We start from the raw sequence: 14,773 nt of genomic DNA, 5'->3' as shown, positions 1-14,773 counted from the left end.
CCTTCAATGTTTGGTAGAATTCACCAGTGAAGCCATCTGGCCCTGGAGTTTTACTAGTTTACTAGCTCTTGACCTGTTATTGTTCTGTTCAGATTTTCTGTCTTCATGACTCAGTCTTTGCAGGTTGTATGTTTCCAGAAATTTCTCTATTTCTTTTTTGTTACCCGGTTTGTTGGTGGATAATTGTTCATCATAGTTTCTTATGACCCTTTATATTTCTGAGATTTTGGTCATGGCATCTCCTCTTTCATATCTGCTTTTGTTTATTAGAATTATCTCTTTCCTAGACTAACTAAACATTGTCAGTTTTATTTATTTTTTAAAAAAATCAACTCTTAGTTTTACAGATATTTTCTATTGTCTTTCTAGTTTCTATTTTGTTTATTTCTGCTCAGATCTTTGTTATTACCTTCCCTCTACTAACTTTGAGCTTAATTGGCTCTTCTTTTTCTGCTTTCTTGAGGTGCAAAGTGAGATTTTTTTTAATTTGAGGTATTTTTCTTTTTCTTTTTTTTCTTAAAGGAGATGTTTATTACTATCTTCCTTCTGAGAACCGCTTTTGCTGCATTCCCCAAGTTTTGGTATGTTGTGTTTCCATTTTTATTTGTTTCAAAATATTCTTTGATTTCCTTTTTTCTTAGCCCCGTAGTTGTCTTTTCAATCTAGTGTCACTACCTTCTCCTCCCTTTTCCCCTTTTCTCCTTTCAGATCATCCTTTCCAAGCTGGAAGGTCAGGGTATTGGTTCATGTCTCAGCAGCCTGAGGGGAGAGAGATATTCATTCCATTTGTTCATGGGGCCGCATTTCTGGGCAGCCATTGGGCTCCCAGCCAGCCTGTGGCTTTGCAGAGGTTATGGATTAGTGCTTTCCTAGCTAGAGCCCAGCCCCAGGTTGGTCAGCAGCATTGATTGTTTTGGTGAACAATCCCCTAAATGAGCAGCAGTCTGGTTTCCACAAAGGTGGGCTGATTTGTCACTTTCCAGTGCCCCTGGGTCAGTAGGGGCCAGGACACCCACCACTCCTTCTTGTAGTCATGGTGGGTGGAGTAGGGGTGGTCAGCTCTCTAGTCTTCACTGGAGGATGCTGTGGGCTGAGGTCAGGGCTGAGAATTTCTCATTATCTCATTAACCCCAAACCCTGAGGATTGGATGGGGTGTCCCCCTCATGGGGTCCTCTCAGAGGAGGATCTCTGTGTGCAGCCCAGGAAGGACTCTCACCATCAGGCCTCTCGGCTTTTCCATGAGAACATGGGAGCCATGTTCTCATATGTCCATGGTGCATAATTCAAAATAACTGGAAAATGATATATAAAACGATAAATGCGGTAACAGCTCTATCCTAAAAAAAAAAAAAAAAAAAATCGGCCTGGAAAAACCTGGAAGAAAATAGAAATATTAACATATTAACTCTTATTTCCTCTAAGGGATGAGGCTAGGGTGCTTTTTTTTAAAACAAATATTTTATTTATTTATTCATGAGAGACAGAGAGAGAGAGGGGTGGGGAGAGAGACACAGGCAGAGGGAGAAGCAGACTCCATGCGGGGAGGCTGACGTGGGACTCGATCCCGGGTCTCCAGGATCACACCCTGGGCTGACAGCAGTGCTAAACTGCTGAGCCACCCAGGCTGTGCTTTTTATTTTCTTTTTGATATTTTTTTCCTTAGCTCTCCAATTTTCATTTCCTTATAATCATGGAGGAAAATACCATATAAGGAAAAATAATGTCCTTTCCAACTCTAATGTAAACTATAAGACTGGCCAATGCTGAGGCTTGATGGCAGCAGGAAGGGGCAGCGTGGAGAGAAAAGGCGGGAGGTAATGAAGGTCAGCTGCCAGGGGGAGGTGAGTTCCCAGTTCCATTTCCTCCTTGCCAAGAGGAGGAGAAGCATTTCTCTGAGCCATACTATAACAGGGGTGGCCCCACAGGCTACCTGTTAAGTCTACAAATCCACTCGTGGTGTCAGATGAGGACAAATTAGGCTAATGACCTCACGCTCCGTTTTCAGGAAGGGGCACTGGCCATGGCCACCGCTGGCAGCAAAACATCAACAGGTGCCTGGACATAAAGAAGAGATTCTCCATCCCTGATCCTTGGCAAGGTTTCTGCTAGGAGGCCTGACTCAATGGTCAGACTCAAGTGGCTTCTCTATTTGTAGGGAGTCTAGTGGCTGTGCTCTGGGGAGCCCGCCATGGAGCCCCAAGGGCGCGGGCATCAGAAGGGCAGTGTCCTGATGGTACGAGGTGAACCTGAGTGACTTCCACAACTGTCTGGGTCTCACCTTGACTGACCAGTACTCTCCAGCTTGTTCTGGGGCCTCTCTTGGGGGTACCAGGGGTGTTGGGGGAGGGCAGCTCCTGCCCATGTGTTCCCAGTTAGACAGAACTGAGTGGGACACCCAGAGGGTGTTAGGCTGTAGCTGGTATATTTGTACCCCCAGCCCTGGCCTCCTGGCCTCTATCTTTCCTCTACTGCCAAGGCAAGGGTGAGGAGTGGCCTCTTTCCTGGCCTTGATCAGAGGTTGCTGATTCCCCAACATGGAACCAGGGAACAGTGGACAGCACCCAGCCTGGCACTAGATGGTTCTGGACATACCCTTGAAGCCAGGGGTAGGAGAAAGATGACACTGTGGCCCCTTCAGTGGAGCACAGGACACACATATATCCTGTCGCCCGATGCAGCAAAGTAGAGGAGGTTCTGCACTGAGATCTGGGCAGCCTCTCCCAGCTCGTGTGCTCTACCGTGGACAGCATGTGGGAGTGAGAGCTGGAGCCCCAGGTACCTGCGAAGCTGAAGCAGACCTCTTCTCCCCGCCAGGATTAAACCTGTGACTTGCGGCCAGGTTGGAGGAAGGGTCTAGCAAATATTCCAAAGAACCTTGTAGCTTTCTCTCTTCCTTTTTTCTTGCTCCCTGGGTTCTCTTTAGGCCTTGGTTGTTAGATTGAGTCCGTCTCGGTACTGGAGGCAATAGGACCCATCCCCACAGTCTGGGGCACTGAGGGAAGCCCAGAGATGCTTGTTTGGTTCACGTGCAAGGGAAGGAAGGAAGTCCTAAGCCAAGCACCCCCTGTACACCGTGAGAACTGGGCTGATTGGTATTAGTGTCAGCAGGGCTGCTGACAGCCGGGCCTCTGCAGCCTGGGTCTCAGGGGGAAAGCCCCGGAAGCTCCTTCCAGGGAAGCCAAGAGGGAGGCTCCCCCTGCTGCCCTTCCACCCCCCTCTCCTCCCCCTGCTCCTCAGTCTCTCAGCCTGGCCACCTACCCCACCCCTTGATTCCTCGTCACTTGGAAACATTGAGCACCTTTACTGGAAGCCCTGCTGTGGAGGCTTTGGATAGCTTTAAAACTAGATTTAAAAGAACAAACTAGAAAGGACAGCTCTTTGTAGCTTGCTTCTGGTGGTTTAAACAATGTGCTCTGAAAATCCTGTGGCCTTTGATGTTTGCTTACTCTTTGCCTGGTTTAGCCCAGGCCTTGTGGCCCCTGAGGCCATACCAGCCTTGCATGCGAGGTGGGTTTTCTCGCCCTAGTTGGAGCTGCTTTTGCTGCTGTGAGCTGGATTGGGGGGCTGGGGGTGGAGGGCGGGCACTAGGTGCTTGGTCTCTGAGAGCAGCAGAGGAGTCAGGATTCCCTGCTGGGGTCCACAAAACACATCCTCAGAGTGGCTCCCCCAGTCCCGCAGAACGTAGCTGAACACAGCAGAGCACTTCACAGTTAAATTCATGAGCCATGCAACCAGCTTGTCTCACTCGTTCATCTGCAGCCTTATCACGGCAAAAGGACCGTTGAAGTAACCTTACATCTCTGGTATATACCCCCCCCCCCCCCCACACACACACATGCATGGTGCCAAAGGCAGTGCACACACAAAAGAGCACAAGAGCCAGCATGATCCAAAGAGGTCCCTGAGGGGCCGGGGGCAGCTGCTGTCCACGCAGCCTGGGACCATCTGTTCCTCCTGCCCGTTTTGAGGGGCCTCCAGCGGGGCCTCCAGCGGGGCCTCCCTTCCCTGTGGGGGCCCAGCTCAGCTTACCAGATGGGAGGCCTGATTGTCACAGAGGCCTTTTTTGGGCTTAGCATGTTTGGAAAGTACCCAGAGACTGAGTAAGTTTGGAGAGAAAGGTCAGAGCTGCTTACTGAAGATGGAGGAAGAGCCTTTCCCCATCAGGCCACTGGGGATCCCCTCTGCTGACCCTGCTCTGGCCTCCTGCCCTCATTCCCTGACTCCTTATCTCCAGGCCTGGGGGAGTCCAAACAATATGTGACCCAGGGGAGGGGCTGGGAGGTGACCGTTGGGCTGGGGTGCAGAGGGACATGGAAGACCAGGACTGTGTCTGCAGGGCCCTGAGAGTGGACTGCAAGAAGTTGACACAGCCCTATGCGTGTGCTCCTGGATCAACCCCCCTGCACCTGTGCTCAGCCGATGACCCCCTCCCATGCCATTTAGTGCCATGAGCTCATTCCCTTGCTCTGTCCTGGGGAGTGGACTGACCCCACCCTAGCATCTTGTTTCTTAGGTGCCCCCAACCATGACCCAGCTGGCTGGCCTGTCCCTTCATCCCCTGGAGGAGCAGGAACCCCAGATTGGAAAAGTTTCATGACCTGGGGGCCTCTGAGAAGGGTGGCCCTGAGGCCGCGGGGTCCCTGCTCTGCTCAGGTTATGTGACCAGCAAGCCCCTGCCCTGGGGTCAATATAGGACTGAGGCCGGCAAGTGCGTGCATGGTCTTTCACACGTGACAGGGGCTACCCTCTGCCCCCCGGGGCTGCTGTTAGGTTCTTGGCTCCCCTGTCCACCTTTGAGTGGCTGATCTTCCTGAGCAGAAGGTTTTCTCCTGGCCACGGAGACAGATTTCCCTGAGCTGGTTTCCTTTGTTGCCTTGACTGTGAGCACTGTGAGTGTTGGGAAGGAGGCAGCTGATACACTCTCCCCCTCTTTCTGATACTGGACATGGTTTAGGGGAGATTACCCCAAATTGAACCTTGGGATTAGCTGTTTCCACTCCTGATGCAATGCTATAGGGTGTGTGCCTCTTGGAAAAGGAGAGAAAGACATATAATAATACCATGGCCTACTATGTGCCTGGCACCTTGCTGAGCACATTTGTAGCTTTAGTCTATCTAGACTCAAATCCCTATGAGGTAGAGGTTGTCCTCTCCACCTGGTAGGTGAGGAAGTAGAGGCTTGGATGCTAAAGGAGACATCTGAGGCCCGGGTGGCTGCTGGAACTGTTCTTGACCATGAGGCTTGATGGTCCTTCTCAGCCTAGTCTGATCCTCATAGCTGGAGGTTATTTCAAGGATAGGCCTGCAGGTGTGGTTCACAAGTGAGAAACTGAGGCTCAGAGAGGGAAAATAGCTGGGGTGGAGCCTGCAGTGGCAGGACCAGGCCTGGGACCCAGGGCCCTGTTTGCCCAGCAGCGCCTGCAGGCGCCTCCCCAGGGGATCGTCTGGCTCCAGAGCCAAGAATGCCCCCTTTGTGCCAGCACAATCTCTGGTGATCGGAGGGCCTCCCTGCTCTGAAAGCCCTGATTGTGGCTCAGAGCGTGGGGTTGGGCCGCCCACACTCCCGCCCCCGCCCCTTCCCGCTGTGGGGCCTTTTGTGCTCCTGGATTTCAGCACAACAGCCAGGCTGTTGATCCAGAAGGCCCAGCGTGACCGGGAGAGGGCGATGTGCCAGCGCTGCTCCCCATGGGGCTGGGCCCCACCCGAGCTCGGAGGGGGCCCTGGCCAGGGCCCTGCAGCAATGAAGCGTGGCCCATGGGGGAAATCAGGAGAGCTGATTCCCAGTCCTGGCCTGACCCCCCCCCCCCCCCCCCCCCCCCGAGCCTGCTCTGGGCCCCAGGAGAGTCAGCCGCCCTCTCTGGGCCTCAGTGTCCTTATCCGTAGCACAAGAGCTCAGGCAGAGAAGAGTGCAGAGGGGTCTGGAGCACAGAGACTCAGCTGGGGCCTGTCTTTGGGCAGAGGAAAGGGCACCAGGCCGGAATCTGCCCAGTTCTGGCCGGGTGCCATCTCTTGGGGCCTGGGCTCTCTGATCTGTATAGGAAAGGGGGTGAATCACTCCTGCTCAGACATGGCAAAGGGACCCAGGCCTCAGAGGGGCACCGGGGCGGGGAGAGGGTATGTGGGCAGGGAGGCGGTGAGGTGTTCCTGCAGGTGGGGTGGGGGCTACCTGGCCATGTGGGCACCCTGTTCCAGGCCCGAGTTCTGGGAGATCTTGGGTTGGACTTTGAGGGGGTGGGGTGTGGCCTGGTTTTTTTGTAATGTCTCCATTCAAAATAGACCATCGACCTTCTGAATGACAACATTCGAAGAGGAATCGAGAACTACTATGATGATCTGGACTTCAAAAACATCATGGACTTTGTTCAGAAGGAGGTGAGCTAGGTGCCGTGGGTCAGAGGTGCACCTGCCGAGCCCTTTGCCTCTGGCTCGGGACACTGCTCAAGAGGGTGAGGGTGAGGGTGAGGGTGAGGGAGCAGTGGCTTATCCATTCCCAAAGCAAGTGGCTGGCCAAGTTGGGAGGCAATGGCGGGCCATGGATGGGTGTGAAGGCCGGGGCCTGACCTTCTTAACCACTCTTCTGCCCACATGCCTGGCCCAGAATATCCTTACCCTTGTGTCCCTCTTTAGTTACTTAGCTATTCCCCCATCCAAAAAAAAAAGAAGAAGAAGAAGAAGAATATCAGCTCTAGCCACAAGCCACTTTGCAGGATCCCAGGGTACCCTTCTCCAAGGGGCAGAGATACTTCTTCCTTGGGGTGGGAAAGACCTCCAAGGTGCTCAGTTCAGACACCTTTCTGCTGAATCTCTTCAGTGACAGGGAGCTCACTCCCTGCCAAGTCAGGGACAGCCCTGAGGTAGAGAGAGCACTCTTTCCTGATTCCACTTCCCCCTGCATAGAGGAGCAAAACACGACTTCTCCTTTTCCTCCATAGCATTTTTTGAATACAGTGATTATCATTTGGGGACACTGACCCTCCCCACTAAGGTCCACCCATGTCTGTTGGTGTTATAATAATAGCAGTGGCAGGCCAGCACTGCCCGGGATGGCATCTACACATTGATCTCACTTAGTCCTGAGCTTCAGGTTCTCAACTGCAGGGCGGGGGGGGGGGGGGGGGGGGGGGGGGGTACAGGTGGTCCCTTCCTCTTGATGTCTCGATGTCGTTGTGAGATTGCCTTGACTCAACGTGGAAGTTCTTAGAGTAGTGCCAGGCACCTTAGAGGAGTGACAGGGAAGTCCTTAGAGCAGTGCCAGGCACCTTAGAACAGTGACAGGGAAGACCTGTCCTGTGAGTACCGCTGCCGCGTTCTAGGGGTAGCAAGCAGAAGGTGAGGGCCGTGGGCCCACTCGGCCCTGACAGTGCTTCCTGGGACATGGCTTTGGGGGCTTCGGCTGGCCTGGTTCCCGTGCTAGCCCTCAGTGAGAACCAAACCTCACCGCGCCCAGGGCCACCCATGGTGGCCACTCCCTTGGCTCAGGTCCTCGCTGTAGTCACAACAGGTGCAGCCTCTGGGAGGCCCCTCTCTGCCAAGGGTGTGTCGGCCAGCTCTGGCCATCGGGCATGAGTGAAATGTGATGTTTTTATTGGAACCGGCCTTCCAGTGGCTTGGGATTTCATTTCTCCTGGGGTGGGATGGGGGGTGACTCATGCTTGGTGCCAAGCCCCAGGCTGAGTGCATCATGCGTGGCCTGACTTGGTAATCCTCGGCTCAGCTGTGCAAAGCTGGCAGTGCTCCTCCTGCTTTGCAGATGAGGCTGTGAAGCCCAGAGAGGCTGGTCGACTTGCCCAGAGTCACACGGCAACAGATGGTAGCATGAGGAATTGAATGGACTGCAAAGCGAATGCCCTTGGAACTGCACCCAGCTGGGCTGGGGTGCGGGGGGCGGGAGCTTCCAGGTCTCAGAAGCTGACAGCCTGAAGGGCTCTGTGTTTCTGCAGGGACCTCTGACCCTATCACTCCCCTAGCTAACCCCCTCCAGTGACCCCCCTATCACAGAATATGATCCCAGCTCCCCACCCATTCTGACCGACTAGACTTTGACATGGTGCGGCCTAGGCCGGCCGCCCCACCTCATCCCTCCCCTCCTGCTCGCCCCGCTCCAGACACCCTGGCCTCCGTGCCTGCCACCAACACACAGCTCACTCATCCTATGCGGGGCCTGTTGCCTGGCTTTTTCCTGCTATTCATGTTTCAGATTAAATGTCATCTCTTCAGGGGGGGCCTCTCCTGACCTCCCAACATACAGCTGCCCCCCCAGCTCCCTTCTCCCCTTTCCTGTGCCCCTGGCACATAGCATTACCCACTAGCCTTTCCATGCAGCAGTTACTCACTGTCTCCCCAGCACAGTGCCCACAAGCATGCCTGGCACACACCCACCTCTCAGTGGAGTCACTGCTTCCCTGGGCAGAGGGGCAGTGTGGGGAGAAGCTAAGCTAAGGGGGGAATGAGGCCCACCTTGCTGCCCCTTCGGCCCTGACCCCGAGGCAGGACGTGAGGAGGGTGCATGCCCCTTTGCTAAGGGCTGATAGACAGAACTGGGCTGGGGGCAGGGGCAGGGGGTGCTAGGGGCCCCTGGGAATGCCTCCTGGGCTGTGGGGGCATCCATAGACTCTTTCTCTCTGGGGCCTTCGAGGGTTGAGCCACTGCCCTGGGATGTGGAGATGGAGGCATCAAGGGAGACTTTCCCTCCAGTATCTAGTCCCCCTGGTAGCTGCCCCCCGCCGAAGAGGCTGCCCAGCCTTGGCTTGCACGCCTCTCCAGTGACGGGGTGCTCATTACCTCCCAGGCAGCTGGGCCAGGAAGCACAGGAGTACCTGACACCTGCAGCCTCGGGGGCCCCCCTGCCCCCAGGTGACCCGAGCGTAAACCCCAGGGTGGTGTCCCGGTGGAGCCCCTTCCTGGTGTGGGCCTGGGACCCCATGGTGACAGCAGCCCTCTCCCCACTTGCCTTCCTCTCAGTTTAAGTGCTGTGGCGGGGAAGACTACCGGGATTGGAGCAAAAACCAGTACCACGACTGCAACGCCCCCGGACCCCTGGCCTGCGGGGTGCCCTACACCTGCTGCGTCAGAAACACGGTACCTGCCGCTCCTGGGGCCGCCCGGCCCATCGGGAAGTGGGCTGGGGGGGCAGGAGGCGGTGGCCCTGGAGACTCAGGCCGTGGGAAGGGCTACGTGTGGGGGCGGGGGTGCGGGCGGGGAAGGCCGGCTTTGCCAGGAGTGGCCATTAATGGTCTTTGAACAATTGCCATGTGCAGGCCCGTCCTGGGCTCTCTAGCAGCATCAACATTCAGCTCCTTCCACAGCACCGTGGGGTGGGGCTTGTTGCTTTGCCCCCTGCACAGATGAAGAAGTGGGGACACCAGAGCGTCAGGTGCCTGCCTCGCCCAGGGTTGGCGGGGCTGGGATGAAATGCAGGCCACCATCGTGGCACCCGGGCTCTGGACTCCTACCTGGGTCGGGTGAGGCATGGAGAGGGTCCAGGCCAGAGGGAGCTTAGCAGGGTGGCTGGCTCGCAGCCTTCGCTGGAGGGCACCTGGGAAGGGGTCTGGCGATGTACATGCCAGCCCTGCCTCTCCCCAGCAGGATCCCCACTCAGCTCTTCACCTCCATGACCGCTTGGGGGGCTGTCCCACGGAGTCCCCGCTTACCGATGAGTGGCTTCGTCAGTCCTCTGTGTTGTTGGACTCATGTGTCCAAAACTGCCTCGTCTCTGGATTGGAATGAGGTGGCGAGCTTTGCAATTACTCATGCCCTGAAGAGTCATGGAAAATTTCTTTTCGAACATCTCTACCCTTCTGTGCCCACTCCTGGATTCTGTAAACCACCAGCTGCTGGTGGGGGTGCAGGCCTCGGCCATGAGTCAGGGAGCCGGTGCCAAGTGCACAAGCCCTAAAAAAGCCTGGACCAGGAGGGAAGATTTGTTTAGAAATTTTAGCTGCCATTTTAGGATAACTTTCTGGGAAGGGGGAGTGCTGGGTAAGAGCCTGGCGTTTTCAGAGAAGCCTGTGGGGGGTGATCCTGAACTTCAGCCCCTAGGAAAGTGGCACCTGAATGTCCATGTCAAGCTGTCCAAGCCTACATGTATTCATTCATTCAACAGATATTCATCGAGACCATTCATGCCAGATGTGATTCTAGGTTCTGGGGGTACATACAGAAAACACCTGGAAAACTCTCTGTCTGCATGGAACTGGTGTTCTAGTCAGGAAGACTGACAAAATATACGAGTGAGAGGCAGTATGCTTGAAGGTGGTAAATGCTAAGGAGAAAAATAAAGCAGGGAGGTGGAGGATTGCAATTTTAGATACCGAAAAAGTAGGTTCTCAGTAAAACCCCGAAGGAAGTGAAGGAGTGGGCCATGCATATCTGGGGGATGGACATTCCTGGCAAAGGGAACAGCAAGTGCAAAGGCCCTCAGGTGGGAATTGCCCTGGTGCATTTGAGAAACAGCACAGAGACCAATGTGGCTGGAGCAGAGTGGGCGTCACGGAGAACAGTAGCATATGAAGTCAGGGAGATGACAGGTTCCCTGAAGGCCGTGGTCAGGACTTTGGTATTCCCATGAGTGGTGAGGAGTCCATTGAAGGGCTTTAGTAGCTGAGCGGCGGTGGATCTGACTCCGGCTTTACCAGGGTCCCTCTGACTGCTGTGGGGGCCAGAGGTGGACATGGGGAGTCTGCAGCAGTCTATGTGTCACAGTTCCCAGGCTGTCAGGGAAGCAGGCCCTGAGATTCTGGTTGGCAAGCAAGATCTGCAGGTTGAGTCAGCAAGCTGGGCATCGAGGAGGGCCAGTGGTTTAGTTCCAGGCTGGGTACAACAGCCCAAGAACCAGGAGAGCAGATGTGCCTGGCAGGTTCAAGAGCCAGGAAGAGCCAGTGTGGCGGCTCAGGTCTGCATCAGGCAGGCAGGAAGAAAGGGAGGATTCCCTAGGGGACTGGCAGCCCTTTTGTTCTATTCATACCTTCCACTGCTTGGGTGAGGCCCACCCACTATAGGGAGAACCATCTGCCTAACTCAGTCTACTGATTCAAATGTCAATCTCATTGAAAGGCACCTTCGCAGAAATACCCAGAATAATGTTTGACTAAATATCTAGGCACCCCAAGGCCCAGGTTACTTGACACATAAAATTAACTGCATGTGACAATCACCACAGGAGACTGGCAGCCAAGGCTCCTGCTGAATGTGCTCCCACCATTGCAGGGGGTCCAGGAAGCTCCTGGAATTCCATCGCATCAGGCCAGAGAAGACAGAGGCTTTAGCCGAGGTAGTAAAACTTGGTCAGATTCTGGCTCTGTTTTATATATAAGGCAACAGGATTTGCCGACGGATCAGATGCAGGAAGTAGGAGAAAGAGAAATCAAGGAGGGCTCCCAGATTTTGGCCTGAGCCACAAGGAAAGATGGGGCTGCCACTGCCTGAAAGGGGAGGACAGCAGGGATGAGCTCAGTGTGGACAGGTAGACTGTGTGTGATGTCAAAGAGGCACTTGGATCTAGAGCGTTTGGGAGAGAAGTCAAGGTATCAACACGCATGCCACCCGCAGAGAAATGGACTATAGAGCCGGCATCTGGGTGGGAACCCGAGGTGGAGACGCGATGCTCACCTACTGGGGTACCTGTTGTCCTGTACTACAAAACCACCGTGGGTTCTCCTTAGAAAAGAGGGTGTTTCCTCCCTTTGTGAATCTGTGCATGAATTTGTATACCAGTCTATTTATTGTACACTCTTTTCATTTAGCCACAGATCTGAATGAACACACAAGAGAAAAAAATTAAAAAAGAATTAGAAACTAGAGCCTTGTGCTTGGTGGTTTAGAGCTTCCTGGCAGCCAGAGGAAAAGGGGACATATGGTCTGTTACGTTGCTACTGTTCAACAGAAGAAAGCAAACCCGTTCTTCAGGGAAAGTCACTTTTCCCCCTAGCTCTCAGCTTTAAAAGGAATGTCTCTGATCGTCTCCTGCAGAGGATTTGAAGCAACAGAGTTCACACAGGCCTGTGAAATGTGCTTATCCTGCGGGATGTCCCCAAGACTCGCTGGTGTGGAGGGCAGTTTGCCTCTACATTGAATGGCCTCTGACAGCCGTGCCTGTTGAGCTCTTGTGTCCAATTTTTAGAGCTATCCACCCTCTCATTTTTGGTTACCCTTTGGGGGCCTGTCCCTGCAGGCCTCTCTTTCCCTTCCCCCTGGCTTCTCAGACCTCAGACAACCCAGCTCATCAGGCCTGTGCCGGATGAGAGGAAGCACACATGAAGAACCCTTGTAAACTTTGCCATGTCCGGCTTTGGGATGATTGGGAGTCCCCTTCCTGACCGCCTGTCCGTGGCCCTGTCCCAGGGGGAAAAGGCCACCGCAGAGCGGCTCTCAGGACCTGTGTACCATCAGCAGAGCCTCTGGAGAAGAGTGGTTCTGTGATCAAACCTAAGCAGGCTTTACCTTTAGGAAAGAGCATGGATGCCTCGTCCCGCCCTCCTTAGAGGGGACTCTCCTGGAAGGGGAGGCGAGTCCGGAGGAGGGGTCCGGGCTCTGGGCAGTGGCAAGGAGGCCTCTGCCAGTTGCACGTCTGCTCCCTGAGGGCAAGAGAAACACCCTCTTTTCTAAGGAGAACACACCTGGGGCTCTGTCCCCAGAACTGGAAGCACAGTGCAGAGGAGTTACTCTTGTCACCTTCTATGTACCGTGTGGTTGACTCACTTATTAGGTTCATTGTGAGTTTCCCTTTCTAGAATGTCAGTTCCATGAAGGCAAAGACATTCTTCGTTCCCCTACATTCCCAACACCTAGAACAGTGATTGGCACATAACAGGTGTTCGGTTAATATTTGTTCAGGGAACGACTGAAAGAACAAACACGAAAGGTAGAAAACACCGTTCCTGTCCTGCTGTCATGCACCTGCTTTCCAGGCCTGACCCTCTCTGTGGGGGTTGGGTTCACCACCTAGAGGAGTCACAAAAGCTGGCCCACGTTAAGCGGATGCTGGGTGTATTTGGGTCTACCTGGGGCACAGTCTAGACTGAGGGAGTTTATTTTGCCCACAAGCCAGGTCCTGACAACTGAGCTGAGGCCTGAGGTCCAACTCACTCTTTTGGAAGGAGAGTAGACCGCCTTCCTTGCCCTCCCGGGGCCAGGATCATGTCCAGAGTCCCTCCAGCCGGCGCCCCTGTGTTCCTCTAGGTGTCCAGCCCTGAGATAAGGCCTCGATGAGTATATCTCACTGTATGTTCAAGACAGCCCCATGATGTGGGTTCGCTGAGCACCACTGCTTTATGGAAGAGGCCGAGGAATTCATTCATTCATTCATTCATTCATTCATTCATTCATTCATTCAACAAATACTTATCTAGTGTCCTGGGACAGCACATCTGGGATTGGCCACTGAGCTCCTGAGTAGCAGAGCAGGATCCAGAGCAGGCAACATGATACCAGAGGCCGCGCTGGCCACTCTGCTGCTCCTGCATCACTGCTGGCACCCAGGGCACCCACCCCACAGCGGCTTCCAGTTGCATGTGGGAGGGTGGGACTGGGGCATCTAGCTTCCTCTCACTTTGTAGGAGGAGGGGGAGACCATACAGGGCACGGACAGTGAGAAGTACCATCCCCCCCGCGCCCCCGACTTAGGCCTGCTGGGAAGGGATTTGACGGTGTCCAGGGCCGACCACAGCTTTCCCCGCACTGAGGGCAGGCAGCAGCTGGGCGCTCCTGAGAGCAGCTCTTCCCAGGAAGGCTATGGGTGGCACTTGGACCAGTAGGATGGCAGTCTGCCGGGGCGGGAAGTGTGGTCGGAGGCCCCGGCCTTGTCCTCAGGGAAACCACAGCTGGCTGGGGGCCCGGCTGTGGTCTGGGGTTTCCTTCATAAGAGCCAGTGGAGCAAGAACAGCCGGGCCCCGACCTCTGAGACTGTGCATCACCCTGTCAGCAGAGCCCCGGCCCTGGGGCGCCTGCAGCGGGGGAGCCTGGGACAGCACGCTTTTCTCTGGGGTCCTGGGCCGCTGCTGGTACAGGAGTGGTCCTCCTACCCAAATGCCACAGACCTAGCCTCCCCATCTTTCCTCCTGGGCATTTTTTAGGTGAGGAGGGGGGTCCTGGAGGAGGGAGGTTAAGATGCAGACTCTAGCCAGACTGCCTGGGTGGGAGTCTCAGCTCCATCCATACTGGCAGTGCCACTCTGTGCCCCAATTCTTACATCAGGAAAAAGGGGGGAATAATAGTCCTTCATGGGAAGCCCTGTGTAAGGCGGCAGCTAATACACATTTTTGTTTCAGACAGAAGTGATCAACACCATGTGCGGCTACAAAACTATTGACAAGGAGGTAATGTCTTTGAAATCTCTTCCCTTGAGAAGGGTCGCTCTTCCTGTCCCATCACCAGTGATGGGAGGGGTTCTCTGGGGTGGGGCCCCTGGCTCGGAATAGGAGTCAGGGACTGCCAGAGTTTTCCAACTGTGCCCAGACACCGAAGGACTCAGGGAGCCAAGAGTCCCCCAGGCTGAGAGGGCCTGCCCTCCTGCATTTGCTGAGCACCTACGAGGGCTTCTCTGTGTGAGGCCACCAAGCCTTGCCGGTGCCCCCAGCATGCCTGTGTGCCCAGCTGTGCCCACACCAGCTTGCCTTGGGGCTCTGCTGGGCTAGGAGTGATGCTAGGGTGATGCTGAGAAGGGAGCTAAAAATCATGATGACTTGAGATGACTGTGAGTTTTGAGTCTCAAAGTGAGGCCCCTGGACCAGCAGTGACAGCAACTCTGGGAACATATTAGAAATGCACGTTTTGGGG

The 14,773-nt window shown here is 54.7% G+C and overlaps 1 protein-coding gene across 1 annotated transcript in view; it reads left to right on the top strand.

Annotated features, from left to right (window-relative positions):
* The window catches only part of TSPAN15 (tetraspanin 15), a 49,458-nt gene that overhangs the window by 32,084 nt on the left and 2,601 nt on the right, over positions 1-14,773 (top strand). The window contains exons 4-6 of the mRNA XM_041749398.1: positions 6,278-6,373; positions 8,963-9,079; positions 14,266-14,313. Coding sequence (XP_041605332.1) covers positions 6,278-6,373; positions 8,963-9,079; positions 14,266-14,313 — 261 coding nt within the window. The remainder of the gene's footprint in view (positions 1-6,277; positions 6,374-8,962; positions 9,080-14,265; positions 14,314-14,773) is intronic.

Source organism: Vulpes lagopus, chromosome 3 (assembly GCF_018345385.1).
Source record: "Vulpes lagopus strain Blue_001 chromosome 3, ASM1834538v1, whole genome shotgun sequence".
Taxonomy (NCBI): Eukaryota; Metazoa; Chordata; class Mammalia; order Carnivora; family Canidae; genus Vulpes; species Vulpes lagopus.
Note: the sequence above shows the minus strand (reverse complement) of the source record. Positions and strands in the feature narration are given on the sequence as shown.